The sequence below is a fragment of the Orcinus orca genome, chromosome 17 (genome assembly GCF_937001465.1).
Source record: "Orcinus orca chromosome 17, mOrcOrc1.1, whole genome shotgun sequence".
In the NCBI taxonomy this organism is placed as follows: domain Eukaryota; kingdom Metazoa; phylum Chordata; class Mammalia; order Artiodactyla; family Delphinidae; genus Orcinus; species Orcinus orca.
This window is the reverse complement of record NC_064575.1, coordinates 86,938,665-86,956,392: the sequence shown is the minus strand read 5'-3', so window position 1 is coordinate 86,956,392 and position 17,728 is coordinate 86,938,665. Positions and strand designations below refer to the sequence as shown.

General features: G+C 63.0%; 1 protein-coding gene across 17 annotated transcripts in view; it reads right to left on the bottom strand.

The window, feature by feature from the left end:
* MROH1 (maestro heat like repeat family member 1) overlaps nt 1–17,728 on the bottom strand; it is a 158,072-nt gene that overhangs the window by 95,707 nt on the left and 44,637 nt on the right. For 5 of the 17 annotated variants that reach the window (XM_033419956.2, XM_033419962.2, XM_033419961.2 and 2 more), the window contains 15 exons: nt 17,276–17,395; nt 16,948–17,070; nt 16,036–16,182; nt 15,929–15,955; nt 14,896–15,018; nt 14,699–14,820; nt 14,508–14,619; nt 14,330–14,425; nt 13,723–13,827; nt 11,664–11,799; nt 11,438–11,550; nt 10,220–10,372; nt 4,430–4,584; nt 1,261–1,426; nt 443–639 (listed from right to left, as the gene is read on the bottom strand). In XM_033419956.2, the coding sequence (XP_033275847.1) occupies nt 443–639; nt 1,261–1,426; nt 4,430–4,584; nt 10,220–10,372; nt 11,438–11,550; nt 11,664–11,799; nt 13,723–13,827; nt 14,330–14,425; nt 14,508–14,619; nt 14,699–14,820; nt 14,896–15,018; nt 15,929–15,955; nt 16,036–16,182; nt 16,948–17,070; nt 17,276–17,395 (1,895 nt within the window). Of the gene's footprint in view, nt 1–442; nt 640–1,260; nt 1,427–1,949; nt 3,677–4,429; nt 4,585–10,219; nt 10,373–11,437; nt 11,551–11,663; nt 11,823–13,722; nt 13,828–14,329; nt 14,426–14,507; nt 14,620–14,698; nt 14,821–14,895; nt 15,019–15,928; nt 15,956–16,035; nt 16,183–16,947; nt 17,071–17,275; nt 17,396–17,728 lie in introns of those variants that run through there. The other 12 variants (XM_033419954.2, XM_004265228.4, XM_033419960.2 and 9 more) reach the window with 12 other exon arrangements.

The following is a 17,728-nucleotide window of genomic DNA, read 5'->3' as shown; positions in this document are numbered from 1 at the left end:
GAAGGCGCCTGCACAGGCCAGTGGCACCAGGGGCCTGGCTCTGAGCCAACCTGGCATCACCCGTGTGGCAGCTGGGCCCTCCCCAACAGGGCTGGGGGCCAGGGCCAACCCAGGTGAGAGGCCGCTCTGGGGAGGCAGGGAGGCTGCTGCGGAGTTTCTGTCCGAAGATGGGGGGCCCCAGTCAAGTGTAGGAAGAGCCAGAATTTGGAGCTGAAGACTGAGGTCGCAAACACAGAGCGGGCTCGCGCAGACCCTGCCGTGCCCAAGCGTTCCTCGCACTCCGCCCTCCCAAAGAAGGCGCAGCTCACGACCCATCTGATGTCCCCAGGAAGCCCCGCCCCGACTGTCCCCATCCCTCCTGCAGCCCAGGGAAGCTGCACCCCCAGCAGGGACAGCAGCCCACAGACGAGGGTGCCAGGGGCGGAAGGCGGGGCCCGCTTACCTGCAGGGTTCGAGGCTCCGCGAGGCCAGGCCTGAGCTGGCGCTCTTCCTCTCCTTGGCCTGCAGGTTCCTGGGCAGCTGGACACCCACGGTGCAGCTGACCCGCAGCAGCAGCGCCGCAAACAGCTGGGGGTAGAGCTCCAGCACCGCCGGCCCAGACGCCGGGGCGGACGCAACCTCGTACAGTGCACAGGTGGCCTGGGGACGGTGCCACCTCAGCCTCAGTCCTCCCCGCCCCAGGCCAGGTCTAATGAGGCCGGCCACAGCGAAGGCTGGACCCTGCACCCCAGGACCCAAGCTAGCCTGAAGCCCCACTTCCTTAGCAGGTACCCCGTGTCCCCAGAAGTCTTGGGCCCTGGGAGCAGCAGGAGGCGCCTGAGGGGCGGCCGGGTGGGCGGGACGAGGAGCTCAGCCCTGGGGCAGGAGGCGGGCCCAGGGCAGTGTGGCCGCGGGGGTGGGGGGGGGGGCGGGACGGGCTCCCAGCATCTGCTCTCGGTGCTTCAGCAGGAGGGGGAGGAAACTCTCACAGCTGCTGTACTGTGGACACGCTGCCAAGCTGGGTTTATTCTTTTTCCACAGGGTGAAACAGAGGGCGCTCCCTCGGGGACCGACACCTGCGGGGCCTTTACGAGCCTGGGCTCCAAGCTCGCCTGCTCCGGTGCCCCAGTCAGCCACCAGGTGCCTGCAGGGTGCCACCCAGGCCCACCCCCCCAGGGGCCCTCCCGCAGCGGCCACGCGGCCCCGTACCAGCCTCCTGGACCGGCAGCGGGGAGGGGGGATGGGGGAGGGGCCAGGCGTGCCGCCCCAGAACTCACTCACCGCAAGGGGCGGCAGGGTGGCCACGCGGTCAGGTGCGCTGCTCAGCAGGAAGGCCCGGCTCTCCTTGAACGGCACGTCCCCGCTCATCTTCTCCAGGAGCAGCCCCAGGACCTGTGTGGCGAGGCCGGGCTCCACGGCCAGCGCCCTCCACAGGGTGCAGGTGTGGCTGGAGCGGGGCAGGAGGACGGTCACCCCGAGGCCACTGCCGGCCCCTGTCGTGCCCAGCAGCCTCAGCTCCAGCCAGACCACGAGCGGCACCCTGACCTCAGACCCGAACTCACCCCTTCCTCTGACCCAGTGGCCTGCAATCAGGCGGCCCGGGGGTGAGCAGAGCTGGCAAGAAAGGGTGGTACAGGGCCAGGGAGAGGAGGCGTCCCCGGAGCTGCCAGAGCAGACACCGGACTTCCTTGGAGGGGGGCAGCGCCACCCCAGGCCGCGGGGGCGCCTACAAGTCACTTTTCCCGCACTGAGCAGCACGTGGCCAAGGCAGGCAGGCATGTGAGTGAGGTCAGGCGGAGGCTGCAGGAGGCCCGAGCAGCCTGCAGACCCCGGGTGCTCAGACACACGGGAGGCGGCTGTGCGTCACGTTTACGGAGAGAAGTGACAGACTCCAGATATCTAACTGGACCCGGAAATTCTAAAAATAGCGCACATTTGGAAGCCAACCAACAGCCCTTTAGAAATGAGACACAGGGACTTCCCTGGCGGTCCAGTGGTCAAGACTCTGCACTCCCAATGCAGGGGGCCCGGGTTCGATCCCTGGTCGGGGGACTAGATCCCACATGCTACGCGGTGTGGCCAAAAAGACAAAAAAAAAAAAAAAGAATTGAGACACCTAACCCTGCACTCAGTGACATATTTGGCACCAGCCTGGATACAGCAGGAGAGAGAAACAATGAACTGGAAGATAAATGGAGGGAGTTACCCAGAACCCGGCAGATAACAATCATGGCGGAAATTCAGAAACAGACATGTAGGGGGTGGGACGAAAAGGTCTGGCAGACATTCGAGAGAGTGTCTGAAGAGGAGGGCTGAAAACCGGTCAGAGCTGATGACAGACACCAACTCACAGGTTCAGGAAGCCCGGTAGCCACCTGGCAGGACAAGGAATGGACACCCACGCCCCCCACCCCCCAAAGGTGCAGAGCGCCATAGACAAGGGGCACCTGGTGTGTGTCCCTCACGACCTCGGCACTACCTGGACTCACAGGAGCCAGAAAAGGACACGTCCTCTTACTCAGACTCAAAGAAAGCACGCGCCCAGCTCGAGTCCCAAACTCTGGCAAATAACCTCCGAGAAGGACAGCTGAATAAATGCATGTTCAGACGCACGAAGTGGGGCTTGTCACCCCCAGGAGCCGCACGGGGCTCTGGGGGGTGCGCTCCAGCGGGAGGGCGCCAGGGCCCCTCGCCGCCCAGTCTCTGCACACCAGGCAGCTCTGCTGTGACGCGGCGACGGCAGCCACGGGCACGGACAAGGAAACGAAGGTGTGCTCGCTCCCGGAACGCCACCCCGGACACGGACGTTCCGGTTGCATGTGACTTTCTGGACATGAAATATAATTCTTTGGACTTTTCCCCAACCGTTTACAAGTGTAAAGCCCATCGTTGGCTCAGAGGCAGCGGGTGGTGGGCAGATTCGGCCCTGGCCGCACTGTGCCCACCCTGCCCTGACGACCCTGCTCCTATGAACACGCAAAGCACTGGCACAGCAGGAAAGGAGGGACAGCAGCACCCTGCACCCCGAGGACAGCAAAAGAAGCAGGAGAAAGTCCAGAGGGCTCCACTGGCGCCACGTTCAAGGTCAGGCAAAACACACCTCTGGCAACAGCAGTCAGACAGCGGCGACCTTTCAGGGAGTTTCGACCGAGCAGGCACGGAGCCCAGTAGGGGCTGGATGCCTGCCCCATCTCCCGCTGCGTGCGGCTGAGGCCCCCCCAGGGCCTGTGGCCGTGTGCGTGCTCCTCTGCGTGAGCCGCACCCATGAAAGGCAGGGACGCAGAGCCGAGGGGCGGGTGCGTGGGCAGACACACTGCCCGCGCAGAGCAGCCATGACGATGACGGGCAGGGCAGGGGGCCGCCCCTGCAGAGGCCTGCACTGCCCAGGGACGCTGTGCCCACGCGGTCGTTCTCAGGGCCACCGCTGGAGAACACAGAGTGTGCAACTTCCAGACTAACTGAGTGGAAGATGAAATTGTGAAAAAGACCCTGTCAATCTAAAAAGGACAATGAAGACGATAAAGAAAAAAGACCAAGAGAAGACACAAAATAAGACAGTGAGTTTAACCCCAACTACCTCAGCAACCGAGAGCGTCTATTTACCCTGGAAAAGGAACACACCTAAACTGCGAGGGCAAAGAAAGGCTGACAGTGACGGGCCGGAGAGGTGACAGCAGCAGACGCTGACAGGCGTGACCTGGGGAGAAGCCACACACCTTGGAACCGGGGGCCCAGAGCGGCGCCGGCATCTAAGTGAGAGCAGAGCAGGCAGCGCGAGCCCACGTGTTGACGGCAGGTGCAGGCGCGTCCGGCCACCCGGGCCGTGGCCACGGGGAAGGGCTGTGCTGCCTCCCCGCACAGGGGCCTCCAGGAGGCCACGGGTGCCGGCCTCCACCCACGCCGTGGACAGCAAACCACGGCAGGAGCAGCGGGCCCTGAGCTCTGGAAGCACTGGGACCACAGCAACGGCCACCTGGACGCCTCGGAGCAGGAGGGGAGGGACCCCAGGGGCTGTGGTCCACAGGCGGGGCCGGGCACAGGCCCTGGCGCGGAGAAGTCCTGCCCTGAGAGCCCGAGGATGGCGACTTGAGGGTCACCGATGGGAGCTCGGGGACCGGGGTGCGAGTGGGGGGCGGGTCAGAGCTCCCACACTTCGCCCCGCCCCTGGCAACCATGAATTCCCCCTTCCTGGCTCAAGGAGGGGGCCTGGCCCCAGGGGTCTGCTCACAGATGATGGTGGACGCCCTCCAGAGAACCAGCCCTGAGGACTGGCCAGCACAGCCCATGAGAGTGAGCCTGTCTCTACCCAGTCCAGGGCCGGGGTCTCCAGGCTCCCATGCAGAGAGGCTGGGGCCCGTGAACACCACACCAGGGTGGGAGTGACCCCGGAACGTGGAGCCCAGGTGGCTGGAGCCCCGTCCGCCCCCGCAGGCTAGTGGGCACCACGTACCTGTCAAAGGGCAGGGGGCTGCCCAGAAGGCTGGACACCACGGCAGCATGGTGCCGGGCCGCCAGGACGTACACGCTGTGCTGTGCGGCCTGCAGGACGTGCTCCCCGTGGGTCTCCTGCAGCTTGGAGCACAGCACGCTCACGATCTCGGGCACCTGTGGGCGAGGAAACCGCGGTTAGGCCTACAGCGGGGACACGCCCACACCAGGGGCCAGTCCCCCGTGGCCAGGGTGCAGGGGCCCCGGGGAGACTGGCTGGCCAAGGTGGGGGGAGGGAAGTCCTGTGAGATCAGAGCTCCCTGCTGCCGGCACCCGATGGAGAGCCGGAGCCCAGAGCCCTCGGGGCCGAGAGAGCCAATCCCACATTCCACACGGGAAGCGACGGGGACCCAAGAGGGGCCTGCCGGGAGGAGGCACTGAGACACACACAGGCGTGTGCAGGGCAGATCGGGACGGGAAGGCCCCGGGGTGAGTGCTGAAGCTGACGGGGTGACCCAGCCTGTCCCTGGAGGCAGGACACACACGGGCTGCGCGGCCCCACACCACCTCCCGTGCAGCCCTGTGCCCAGACTGAGGCCACAGCTGGGCCGGGAGAGGGCCGGCAGCCTCAGGCAGGCTTCATGGGCTGCAGCTGCTGCAGAGGCCACAGACGGGCACCCAGGGCACGGTCGCCAGCGTGGGCCCCGCGCCACGGGGGTGCTGCCCACGACGGTCTGGGCTGCGCAGCTGGGAAGCACCCTGGTGCAAGGTGAAAGCTGATGACAGAGCACTGGACACGGCCCCAGGGACATGGTCCCCGGGACGGGCAGCTGGCAGTCCTTGGGCTCCGCCAACCCTGGGCTCCTGGGCAGGGCTGGCTGAGGAACCTGCCCGGGGACCTGGGCCGCAGGAGCAGCGGGAAGGGACTGGCGCGGGGGCACGGGGCGTGGTCCTCGGCAGGGGAGGCGGCGCTGCGTGTCCAGTGCTGCCTGGGCTGGACCTCAGGGAGGGGCACTGCCGCCGCCATTTCTCGAAGGACTTGTAAGCGTAACGAGGCTGTTTTCTTTTTATGACCTCGAGTCCAGAAGGTTGATAACCCCGCTCACAGGCATCCGCACCTCCTTCTAAGGACCTGAACCTCTTTGCTTTGCCCCCGCCCGCCTGCCCAGCCCCTCGGCCGGCCCAGCTGCGTCTCCCTGACGAGACAGGCCGCCGCACTAAGGAGCCTCCCTGTGTTCCTGCCTGGGGACCTGGGCGGGCAAGTGGTGCTTTAGTGGAGCAGCCTTCGCCGCCGCTGGGCCGGTGCCCCCCGCCAGCCGTGGGCACGGCGACGTTCGCAGACAGATGTGCCGGGACGTTCCAGTCCACGGCTGCCACTGAAACAGGCCAGCCCGTCTCTGGGGCGAGGGGCACGGCTCCTCTCCAGTCTCCCGGGCTCTTTCTTGGTCGGCTGAAGATGTGCAGGCCTGGCGGACTCGCGCACTTGTGCGGTTCCTGCGCAGACGCGGAGAGAGCGGCCTCCCTGCAGAAGCCTGTCCCTGTCGCCCCAGGTTCTCAAGCGTTGGAGTACAGTTGCCCGTAGATATGCTTCGCGGTACGTGGAACCTCTTACGTAATGTTCCGCTTCCTCACTTCGCCTTCTTGGACGTTGGTTCTCCTTCTGTGGCTTGTCTTAGTAGAGCTTCATCCCTAATCGTTTCCCTGGGCTCATCCATCTTCTTCTCTAATGTCGTCTTTGCTGTTGCATGTGCTTCTCAGCAGCTGTACCCGCTGGCGCCCGTGAGCAGCTTGAATCTGCTTCCTGCGAACCGTGATGGCAGCGCCCGGGCGCTCAGGCGTGGCGGGCTCCGGGGCTGCATCGGCACCGGGTTCTCGGCTTCCCAGGACTGGTGAGCAGGAGCCGCACCCTAGGCCTGCAGGGCTGCTCCCGCGCCTCTCGGTGGCAAGCCCCGCGGGGGCCCTTTAACCTCCCCTCACACCTGGTCTAGGCTGTTTCCTCGCAATAGCCTCATGGAGCTATAACTGCGCACCACAGACTTCGCCCATTCTAAGTGTACAAGTCAGTGGTTTCCGTATATTCACAGGGTTGTGCAGCCGCGATTTTAGAGTATTTCTGTCACCCGAAAAGAAACCTCGTTTCCACCAGCAGCCACTCCCCAGTTCCCCCGCCCCACCCCGGCAACCACGAATCCACTTTCCGCGTGTGGATTTGCCTCTTCTGGGCATCTCAGAGAAATGGAATCGCGCTCTGTGGGGCCTTTTGTGGCCAGCTTCCTTCACTTTGCCAAGTGTTCTCCAGGCTCCTCCATGCTGCGGCAGGGATCAGCCCCCACTCCTTCCTGCTGCTGGGTAATGTTTCACTGAACGGACAGATCCAGCTACGAACTGATGGGCGTCTACGTTGTTGCCATGGTTGGGCTGCCAGGCGCGTGTCGGTACAGGTTCCCATGGGCATGGGCCCACCTCTCTCGGGTACACGCCTAGCAGTGGAACTGCTGGGTTGGGCGGCGCTTCTGTGTCTAACGCCTGCCGGGCTTCTCTGCAGCAGCGGCTTCACTTCCCACGCCCGCTGTTTATTAAGAGAAGTCTGTTCTTTCCCGGCATGTCCGTCCTGCCCTCCACCTGACCAGCCTGGCTTGCTGGCGGAGGGGCTCAGCCCGGTCACGGGTCACCTGCTAGGACCACTTTTTCTGATTTAGTGTCAGAGAAACTCAAAGTCCAACAGTGTCCAGGTGTCTCTAGGGGGTCCCCCTGCCAGGCTCTCAGGGCAGGAAAGAAAAGGGTGGCCCCACGGCCCCCATGGGTACCGATACCAGTGACCATGCCACATGAGACAGAGGTGGCACGTCGCAGACAGGCTGAAGGTTTAAGTCAGGAACACAGCACCCGGGGTGGGTGTGCTGAGTGTGTCTGGGAGCCTGAGCCAGGAGGAGACAGCCCAGCAGCTCCCTGAGAGGCCAGGAGCAGGCTCGGTGTGTTGGGCCCAAGGAGAGGCACCTGGATTTATCAAGGACGGGTGGGACCCGAAACTATTAAGGAACTCCTAGAAGAAAACAGGGGGAAATCTTCAGGACATTAGGTTTGGCAATGATTTCTTGGATGTGATGCCCAAAGCACAGGCAACAAAAGCAAACACAGGCATGTGGAACTGTATCAAACTTTAAAACTTTTATGCATCAAAGGACACGGTCATGAGTGTGAAAAGACAACCTATGGAATGGGAAAAATATCTGCAAATCATATATCTGATAATGGGTTAATATCCAGAATATATAAAGAACTCCTACAATTCAACAACAACAAAAAAAATCAAATAATCTGATTTAAAAATGGGCAAAGAACGCAAACTTCTCCAAAGAAGACATACAAATGGCCAACAAGCATATCAAAAGACGCTCAACAACACTAATTACGTGGGACGTGCAAATCAAAACCAACATGACATACCACGTCACACCCATCAGGGTGGCGGCTATCAAACCAACAGGTATTTAAAGGAAACCGTGATTAGAGAAATAGAATACAAGTTAACATAGAGACACTTGATATACAAAAATATTAAATGAAAGAATATTACCAATATTAATAATTATAGAGGTCTGTTCATTTCCTTTTTTAGCTAATTAAAATAATATGCCATATTGTACTTCTGAGGCTTAGGGGAAAATGTCCATTCCTGAAGAACTTTCGTTATGTAAAATATATATATATATATATATATACATATAAACATTAAAAAAAGAGAAAACAGGTATTAACAAGTGCTGGTGAGGATGTGGAGAAACTGGAACCCCTGTGTGCTGCTGGTGGGGATGTAAACTGGTGCAGCCACTAAGGAAAACAGTACAGCAGTTCCTCAAAACATTCCAAATAGAACTACCCTATGATCCTGCAAATCCACTTCTGGGTATTTACCCAAAAGAAAACAGGACCTTGAAGGGATATGTATTACACCCACGTTCATAGCAGCATTATTCACAGTAGCCAAGAGGCGAAAGCGGCCCAAGTGTCCATCCACAGATGAACAAGCAGACAAAATGCGCCGTGTGTACACACACACCAGGACCACCGGTGGCCACTGCCTGCGGCCTGGTCTGTCCCCTCCCCCCACACAGAGCCTCCAGGGCACCTCTCTACCACTCCAGCCTGACCCGGAAGCCCCACTGAGTGCAAGATAAGATCCAAACCTTGGCCCATCAAACCCCGACGAGGACTCACGGCCGTGCCCTGTGCCGCCCTCCTCCTCCCCCAGCCCGCTTCCACTCCCAGGAGGAGTGCGCCACGATGGCACGCTCCCCTCCCGGCGCCGCGCCGTGCACTGCGGCCCCTCCCCCGCTCCCTGGGATCCACCCAGTACAGGCCCTGCACCCAGAATATACAAAGTGCGTCTGCAAATCAATAAGCAAAGCACAGACAAGCCGGAAGAAAGATGGGCAAGGCTGGTGTCCTCACAGCAGACGACGTCTGAACAGCCAGGAAGTGTGCCAAAGCGTGCCACTGCATAAGCCGCCAGAGAAACGCGAACAAAACCCAACCAGGAAGCCGTTACACACCCACCAGAAGGGACAGAAACGGCGTCGGCAGGGGCGTGGCATGCGGGAGCTGAACGACCCGGAGCGCCATCTGACAGCCCTGGGACAGCTGCACGGGGGGGGGGGGGGTGGGGGGGGGGTGGGGGGGGGTGGCGGGGGGGGCCTCTCCTGCAGGCCCCAGTCGCTCTCCTGGGTGTGTCTCCAACCAAAATGTACCCTCAGGTCCAACGGACCCGCGCTCTGGCAGCACTCTCAGTGCTCAGACTGGGAACTGCCCAAGCGCTCACGGAGGTGGGTGGGTGCGTGACGTTGCCCTCACGGCGGGGAGGAGCAACGCTCGGGCCAGGCCGGGAGACGCGCCGTCTCACAGGTTACCGCCATGTGGGGCAGACGTGAGGCCCCTCTACATGAGGTGCGCGCCGAGGCACGGTCTGTGCTGCAGAGCGTCTGCTGGGGTATAAGGGACTCTGGAGTGGGTAGGGCCTCTGCTCCTGCCTGTGCGAGCCCCCAAGGCCATGCACTTAGGACAAAGCCCCTTTTCTGCTGCTATGCTTCACTTTAATGGGGAGCTTAACTCTCCCTCTAGGCACATGGGACCCCACCTGCCAGGCCACCGGCTCTCCAGGATTCAAAGACACGCGTTCTAGAAATCCCCTGATCCTCGGAGCCTGCCTCAGACCTACACCTACGAGGACCTGGGCACGTCTGTCATGGTGGCTGCTGATGCATGTCTGGGAACTATGTGGACAGCCACGTGAGCTCACGGCCAGAAGGACTCAGAGGCGATGGGCAGGGCAGCACCTGAGTGTCCCGGGCACCTCTGCTCTGGGCCAGACCCGCCGTGGAACCCTTTGTGCAGGCACCTGGGGACCCTCTGGACCTGCATCTTCACCAGCAGGTGAAGCAGGGAGCTCAGCCAGTGCTGGCTCGGCGCCAAGTGATAGCCCCTAGCACTGACATTGCCCTCTCGATTGCCTTTTCTACCCTTAAGTTCTCAGCAGTTACTTTCACTTAATTCTGTCTTCAAAGAGAAGACAAAGATTTGTCCAAATCAGGCCCACAGGGAAAAGGAGCTGAGCACTGAGGGCCAAACCTCCACAGGGCACGGGTTGGGGGTGAGGGAGTGGGGTGGGGCGCCCCAAGTTACCCAGCCCCACCCACCCACACTCTTGGCCTGTCCCAGACAAGACCACGCCCACGCCTGGCCCCTGACGAGCCCCGCGCCGGCCACGCCCCTGCCCGCCCCCGCCCATCCGAGCCCCAGCCCCGCCCAGCCCCACCTTCTCCAGGAGCACGTGGCCCCGCTCCTTCAGCAGGCAGTTGACGATCACTGCAGCGGCTCGGGAACAGTTCTGGTCGGGGTCTCCCAGGCCCTCAAACAGCGTTAGCAAGAGGCTGATGAGCTGATCTGGCGGGAGGCGCTTGCCAATAATCTAGGAGGACAGTTGCGTCAGGAAGACTTGAGAGCACAGCGTCAGCACACCTTCCAGGCGTAACATCCCAGGGGCTCGAGTTTCCTGGGAAGGGCTGACATTTCCGCCTCTCAAATCCCTCCTCCAGCCTTTCCCACCCTCATACAAGCCCTGTACGCCTTCGGGAGCTCCTGCCAGTGCAAGGGTGGGGTGGCCCATGCACGGGAGCCCCTGTCCCCAGACTGAAGCCTGGCCAGGTCCCGGAGGCAGCCTCCAGGGCCTCCAGGCCCAGGCCCCTGGAAGGGGGGGGTCCCTGGGCAGCTGCAGGGCCCAGGTCAGTGTGCCCTCCCTGAGGCTCCTCCTGACCAGTGGGGTGGGCTGGGAGTGGCCCTGGTGGTGCAGCCTCTCTAGAACTCTCTAGAATGCAGAGAGTCAAGGGTAGATGGTGGCATGTTCCACCCTGGACCGCCCGGCCACCAAGACTCTACGGACCTTCAGCTCCCCCTGCAGCCCCTGCCCTTCCCTCCACATAAAAGAGAGCAACCAGAAGTTAAAGCAGATGAACTTTGTACAAAGAAGAAATAAAAGTGGTTTAATACCCATGAAGTCTGATCCCAAACACAGAGATCCGCTGTGCCTGGACTCGCCCAGGGCGGGGCCTCCGCTTCCCAGTGTCTGAGCCCGCCCCCACCCGACAAAGGGCCCTGTTGACCCCCTCCCCTTCCTTCTTTGGCTGGAGAGAAAGCCTCCTGACCCCTGAGGGCCATTTCCAGTCACCAAGTGGGACAACAGCGCCGCCCTGGCTTGGGGGCTCACGGGTGGGCTAGGGGCAGCTTTCTCAACCCTCTGGGGCCGGAGCTGAGCTCCTGCCCACACCCTCCCCGCTGGGCCTCGGAGGGAGGGGGGACCCCAGCAAGCACAGGAGGGGGCGGGAGGTGGTGCTGGACACCGAACTCTCTGAGTGAGACCCGTCCGCGTGCCCGGCCCGGCACCCGTGGAGCCCGTGCAAGAGAGGAGCTGCCGCAGAGGCCCCCTGGGCCCCGACGGTGCGGCCCCTCCTTCCCTCGCAGAGGACCTGGCAGGTACCTGGGCTACGCTGTGGCAGGTGTGGAAGAGGATGGCGGGGTCAGGGTGCCCCAGGCCGTCCTTGAGGGTGAGGAGCTGCTCAACCACATCGTCCTGATAATCGCGGGAGAAGCCTGCAGAGGCGGGAGGGAGCGCAGGGCTGGGTGGAGGCCTCCCCTGGCCTCCAGAGGCCCAGACTCTGCTCCCTCACCACACCCCCTGCACCTCTGCCCAGCCAGGGGCTCACCCTCGTAGCCCAGCTGGAGGTAGAGCAGGGAGTAGACACAGCTCACAGCCTCCTGGCGGGTGGCAGGCCATAGGTCCGCGCACCGTGGGGAGAAGAGGCCGAGGAGGAGGCCCAGGTTGTGGAAGGGCACCAGGGCCTGGAGAGGCAGATGTGCGGGTGCTGGAGGGGCACGGGGGCAGAGGTCCAGAGATGGGGGCTGGAGCTCTGGAGAGGCTGCGGTGGGCAGGTGCCACCCACACCCAGATTCGGGCAGGGGTGTGAGCAGCAGGGCAGCCCCTGTCCACCCCTGTGGCCAGCAGGGCCCCTGTCAAGCTCCTCTTCCTGCATGGCGAGCCCCACCCCCCAAGTGCAGGTCCCTAAGAGGGGAGGAGGGCCGGGCGAGTAGGTGTGTGCAGGCAGAGGGACGGTCGGGCTCTGCTGCCTCGGCAGACACATGGGAAGCCCCCGCCCCAGAAGGCAAGCCCCCCGTCAGGTAAGGGGGCTGCTGTGTGAGACCCCTCTCCTCCTAACTGGGTCCTGGTCCCACCTTTCAGAGCCTTTCCTGCTCTCCTCAAATACTAAGCCTTCCCGACCCTGCTCTTAGCAAAGGGCCTTGTTTCCTATGCCCTGGACCTGGGGATGTCAACTTCCGCCCCCGCCATCACTCAGCCCTCGGCCTTCCCGGCCCCACCACCCTGCTGTCAGCCCCCCACACGAGAGGCCTCCCCAGGGAAGCAGCCTGCCCCGCCCCCGCCCTGCACGGGCTCCTAAGGACGTGCAGGGCTCCCAGGCTGCTGCTCTCCCAGAAGTCACTAGAGGGGACCTGCACAAGGCAGGGAGGCTGGAGCGCTGGACAGAGGACCCCCCAGCTGCTGTTCTCTTAGAGAGGGCAGAGCTCTGTCTCATCACAAACAAACATGAACTCTGGTTGGACCAGGGTTACATGAAAAACAGGCCACAGGGGAACCTGGGTGGGAAAAGCCGTGTAAGCGAGCAAACAGATGCTTCTGGAACACGACGAAAAAGAAATACTGCCAACCAAATCAAGCATCGCGCTTAAGAGTGAGACCGTAAAGGCTCGGGGCTGCCGCCAGCTTTCATCTTCAGCACGGACTAACATGCATCAACATCGGGGGAGAAAGGCCAAAGTCGCGGCATTTGTAAACTATGATGACTGTATCTGAGGAGTACAGAGAACTAACCAAAAATTCACTAGAAACAACAATGGAATCTTATAAACTAGCCAGTTCCTAAATACCCAATAGTCCATAGTTTTCCTGCCTACCAGCAATCAGCAAATTATTAAATACAGTGGAAGAAAAAGTTACGCTGACAACGGCAACAGAACGTGCGACCCAGAACCTGCTTCTGAGGGGCCCAGGGGGACCTGGATGGAAAGGCCCATTATTAAAAGATGTTACTGCTCAACACACGAAAATGTGGGGTGCGTGCCCCCACAAAGGCGCGCTGGGAGCATCTGAGGACTGGGTCCAATCTACCCTAAAACCCCGATTAATGGCCTTGAAAGAACCGTGAAGTTCTGAAAACGTAAAAAGCTGCTTACTCTTAGCAAATATTAAAACGCATAATAACCGCGCGGTTCTTGGACCAAGCTCCTTCTCCCCCGCTCCAACCACCGAATAATACTTGCCTTTTCCGCAGCATTTCGTGGGTTCACGTCCCCCTGCCTTTGCCCAAACTGCTGCTTCTGCCGCGAACGCCCTCCTTCTCTCCTTTCACACCCAGGTCCCCATCACCCGTTCCCTCCTCCGGGGAGCACGTCAGGCGCCAGTCCCGGCCCATGATCCCGCTCCCAAGGACGAGGGTGCCCATCAGATCGACACCGGGCGGCCAGCCCTGAGGACAGTTCCTGGCCCTCATGGCTCTCCGTCCACGGCTCAGGAAGAGGACGGTGGCACTCGCTGGGACGCGGGATGAGCCCAGGCAGCAGCTGGGCGAAGGGCAGAGAGCGCGCTGGCATTCAGAGACGCAAGGGCCGCAGGCAGTGGTCCCCAAGCCGAGGGGCCAGGACGGGGACAGGGCAAGGGAGTGGCCATGCGGGTCGCCACCTGGTACTCACGCTGATGTGCAGGTGCTTCAGGAAGTGCTGAAGCAGGCAGGCGCTCAGGCCAAGCGCCCGCACCCGCTCGTGGCCCCTCGGGGACTTGATCCATGGGCTCAGGTGCTGGGGAAGAGGGGGTTTCATATAGGTGCCCTGCCTACAGCCACCCTTCTGGGTGGGGGGGCCAGCGTGCCAGGTCAGAGCAAGCCCCCTGTGCAGTGCACCCCGCCCCGTCACTCCGTCCTGCTGGCCTGGCTCACGGCCACAGCCACCCAGAGCAAGCCAGGCATACAGAGGGACAGGGTGTTCCTAGGAGTGGGTCGGCCCTGCACCAGCCCACCGCAGTGCTGCAAAGGGCAGGAAGCCATGCCACAGGCCACTGCAGGCCAGGAGGGCATGTCCGGGGCACCTCAGGGTCTCTCCATCCCGGCACCATGTGATGGGGGGGCGGGGAGAACCAGCTTGGGGCCCCCATCTGGGTCGGGGACTGCACCCATCTGCATACCTGCCCAGGCAGGAGGGGGTCCCCCCGCCGCTCACAGAACCCCCCCCCACCTCCTTGCATAGCACACCACAGGGTCCCCACGGCGCCCCTGCCCCGGGGAAGCGCACACCCACCGCACACCTCCACCATGACCTGCAGGCCCTGGGGGGTCATGTTTCGCTGAAGGAGGCTTGTCAGTAAGTCCTTGAGGGCCTGCATGGTGTCCAGGTACAGGGGCTGGAACGAGAGAAGCGGCCGGTCCCGCCGTAACCCTGCCACCCGCGCACGGGCACCCACGCAGCCAGGGCCATGCTCATACCTCCTGGTGGCTGTCCACCCCCTCGGGCTCAGGCAGCACGGCCATAATGCTGTGCAGGCAGCTGTGGATGAGGTCCGCCTGCGCCTGCCCCTCCAGCGCCGGCTCCAGGGAGCTGAGTCTCGAGTTAAGGGCCCAGCACTCACGCAGAGGGGCCCCCCGGCCGGGCCCCCAGGCCCCGGAGGAAAGGATACACCAGGTAAGTGCAGGCGAGCATGGCCTTCTTCCGCATGGGCGTCCTCAGGGAGTCCGAGGGCTCGGCCTTGATGAACTCCTGGGGGAGCAGCCGCGGGATGGCCCTTGGCCACAGCACTGGCTTGCCTCCCAGTCAGCTGCCGCCCCTCACCCGCTGGGGAACTCAGGCCCCTCCCCAGGCCCCGCCGGCGCTCACCATCATCTGCGCCACCAGCTCCGGCTTCCTCAGGAGCTGGAAGGAGCTGCCGTGGGAGCTGCTGCGGACGGCCTGGCTGGCCATGCAAACGCTCTGCGCGAGGCACAGCCTCAGGCCCAGGTCCTGCGGGGACGCTGGGCTGCAGGAAGGCACCAAGGCCCGAGGCAGCAGCCGCTCCCTCTAGGCCCGTGGGGCTGAGCCAGGATGGGGGCTGCCCACAGCAGCGAGACCAGACCACCGGCCCGCTCTTCCCGCCAAAGCCAGAAACGCTCCCCTCCACTCTGGGGCTCTTGGCCAGCCCCCCACGTGGGCCACGGGGCGTCTGTGAGGGAACCCGGGGCCCTCGGCTGTCTGCCCGGCCTGGGCCTGGGGGGCCCCGGGTCACAGCCCCGGGCAGACGCAGTAGGCAGACGCCCACTCCATCCACCAGTGGGGTGGCTGGAGATGCTCCCAAGGTGGAGGGGAAGCCTGCTGCCCAAGAAGAGCCCCGGCAGAGGGGGGCTGCCCCCCACTCAGTCAGAGCGACCACTCTCAGCACAGCCCCACCACCCGGCAGACTGCAGGAGACCCGGGGTGGAGGGTCTGCTCTTTAAGGGGAGACCCAGCCGCTCCAGAGGGGGCTTCCAGGTTAGTGCCGGAGAGTCCAGAGGGAAACACGTTAGTGAGGCCAGAGGGCACTGTCACTGGCTGCAGAACGCACCCCTCCCCGGCGCTGCCAAGAGGGCAGCCGTGGGCGTCAGGGAGCAGAGCCAGGAGAGGGGCTGCGGCCGAGGCCCCGCGCCCCGCCTGCGAGCCCTCACCTCCCCCTCCTTCCCACCCACCGTCCGGGGCCTGGGCCAGAGAAGGAGCTCCTGGGCCCCCATTCTGCTCCGAGGCGGTGGGGACAGGCCCCGGAGGGATGTCCCGAATGCTCTGCCCTTGCACTGGGACCAGGGAGCCCCAGTGAGCACTCCTGGCTGCCGCCCCGGCAGCTCACGGCCCAGCCCGGAGGAGAGAGGAAAGCAGAGCCCCGCTCCACTCCTGCACACTGTACCTTGGTCTCTACCTTTATCCCCAGAACCTGAACGACAGAGGTGACATGAGTTAGCGCGTGAGGCCCCAGTGGCGGCACCCCTCCCCGCGCCACGGCCGGGCACCCACCTTGGTGCTGAAGCACTGCGACATGTTCCGGAAGATGTCCGACTCCACCCTGGCCAGCAGCAGCTCGCGGGGGGCCCGCGCTGCCACGTGCCCGTAACACAGGATCAGCGCGCTCTTCACTTTCTCCACCTCGTTCTCACTCCGATCCTGAGAGGCCGGAGGAACCAGCGGGGCTGTGACACAGTCACGCCCCCCAGCAGCAGCCCAGCACTCCAACCCCACGTGCGCGGGAAGAAGGGCACAGCTGGTTGGGAGGAAGGCGCCACCCCACCCAGAGAGCCCCAAGGTCGGGAACAGCAGGACAGGATAGGACTGGGCAGGCTCGGGCCTGGTGGGGACCAAGGTGGGAGGGGCACGCAGGAGGAAGAGCTGGGGGGCTCAGAGCAACGGAAGGGCCAGAGGTGGGGTCCCTGCCTTCGCTTGGGGGCTGCCCAGGAGCCCCCCTCCGTCCTCAGGGCCTGTTCACACTACACAGCCCTGAGACTCTGTCACTGGCTGACCCAGGCACAGGGAGACTGAAAACCTAGGGACAAGGGCTGGGGTGGAGGCCCACAGCGGGGGTCCAGCCCCCAGCGGGGCTTCAGCGAGCACACAGCCTCCACTGGCCACCAGGGGGCAGAAGATGCACAGATAGGCGGTGGGACAGGAAGGTGGCCGCCCCACCCCTGCTGCCCAGAGCCCCTCTCATTGCCCCAGTCAGCAGCTGGGAGGGAGCCCTCATCCGCCAGCCCCGCCCACGACCGGACGCCAGCTCCCTGACCCACCCCCAACGTGCGAGGCACCAAAGCCCAGGAAGCGCCAGGCCCAACCCCCCACCCCAGAACCTCGAAACGCAGGGCGCCACGGCTAAGACCAAATCACAGGCCAGGCCCACCCCAGACCTCCCCTCAGCTGCCAGCCTGACCTTTGCACCTTAAAAATGTTGAAAATGCCGGCGGATTTTCTGAACACATCTGACTTTACGAAGTCTTCCAGCTGGGCCAGGGTGTCATCCAGGTGGGAGCTGGCACAGATCCCAAAGCAACAGGCAAGGCCCTGGGGAGGTACACAGGTGCACTCACACCTGGGCAAGGTCGGGGACGGAGAGAGTACACACGCATGCGCACACCATCCGGTGCATCTGTGCACACCACACACACACACGGGTACACACGCTGGCTACACGTCTGAGAGGACAGAGTGTGACCACTGCCAGCAAGACTGTGGGCACCCGGGCTTCCCGTGGGGAAGGGGCGGCCACCTCACGCTCGCTCTCCTCCTGGTATCGGGCGGTTTCCAGCAGCTCCTGCAGATGCTTTCTCACCACCTCCTTACTTGAAGCAGCACCCAGGGTAGTTCCTATGCATTTATACAGGAAGTTCTGCAACGAAGTCAGAGAACAGGGCTGTGCCTGGCTCCCGAGTAGAGGGGTGCCCAGCACTACCAAAGCGCTGCCCTCGGCAGAGTACGCGCTGAGTACTCAGAGTACGCCCCTGGCAGAGCCAGCAGACGCGGGAACCCACGACACTGACCGCCACAAGGACCAGACGAGCTCTGGGCGGTGTCTGAGGAGTAGGAGGTGGGTGCGGAGCCCCTGCATCTCCCAGCCGTCAGCCACTACGAGGAGGCTCCCAGGCCTTCCCGTCCAGCCTCTGCCAGGACCACAGGGGCCACCAGAGACAGGCGCAGGGAGCGAGTGACAGCACCAAGGAAC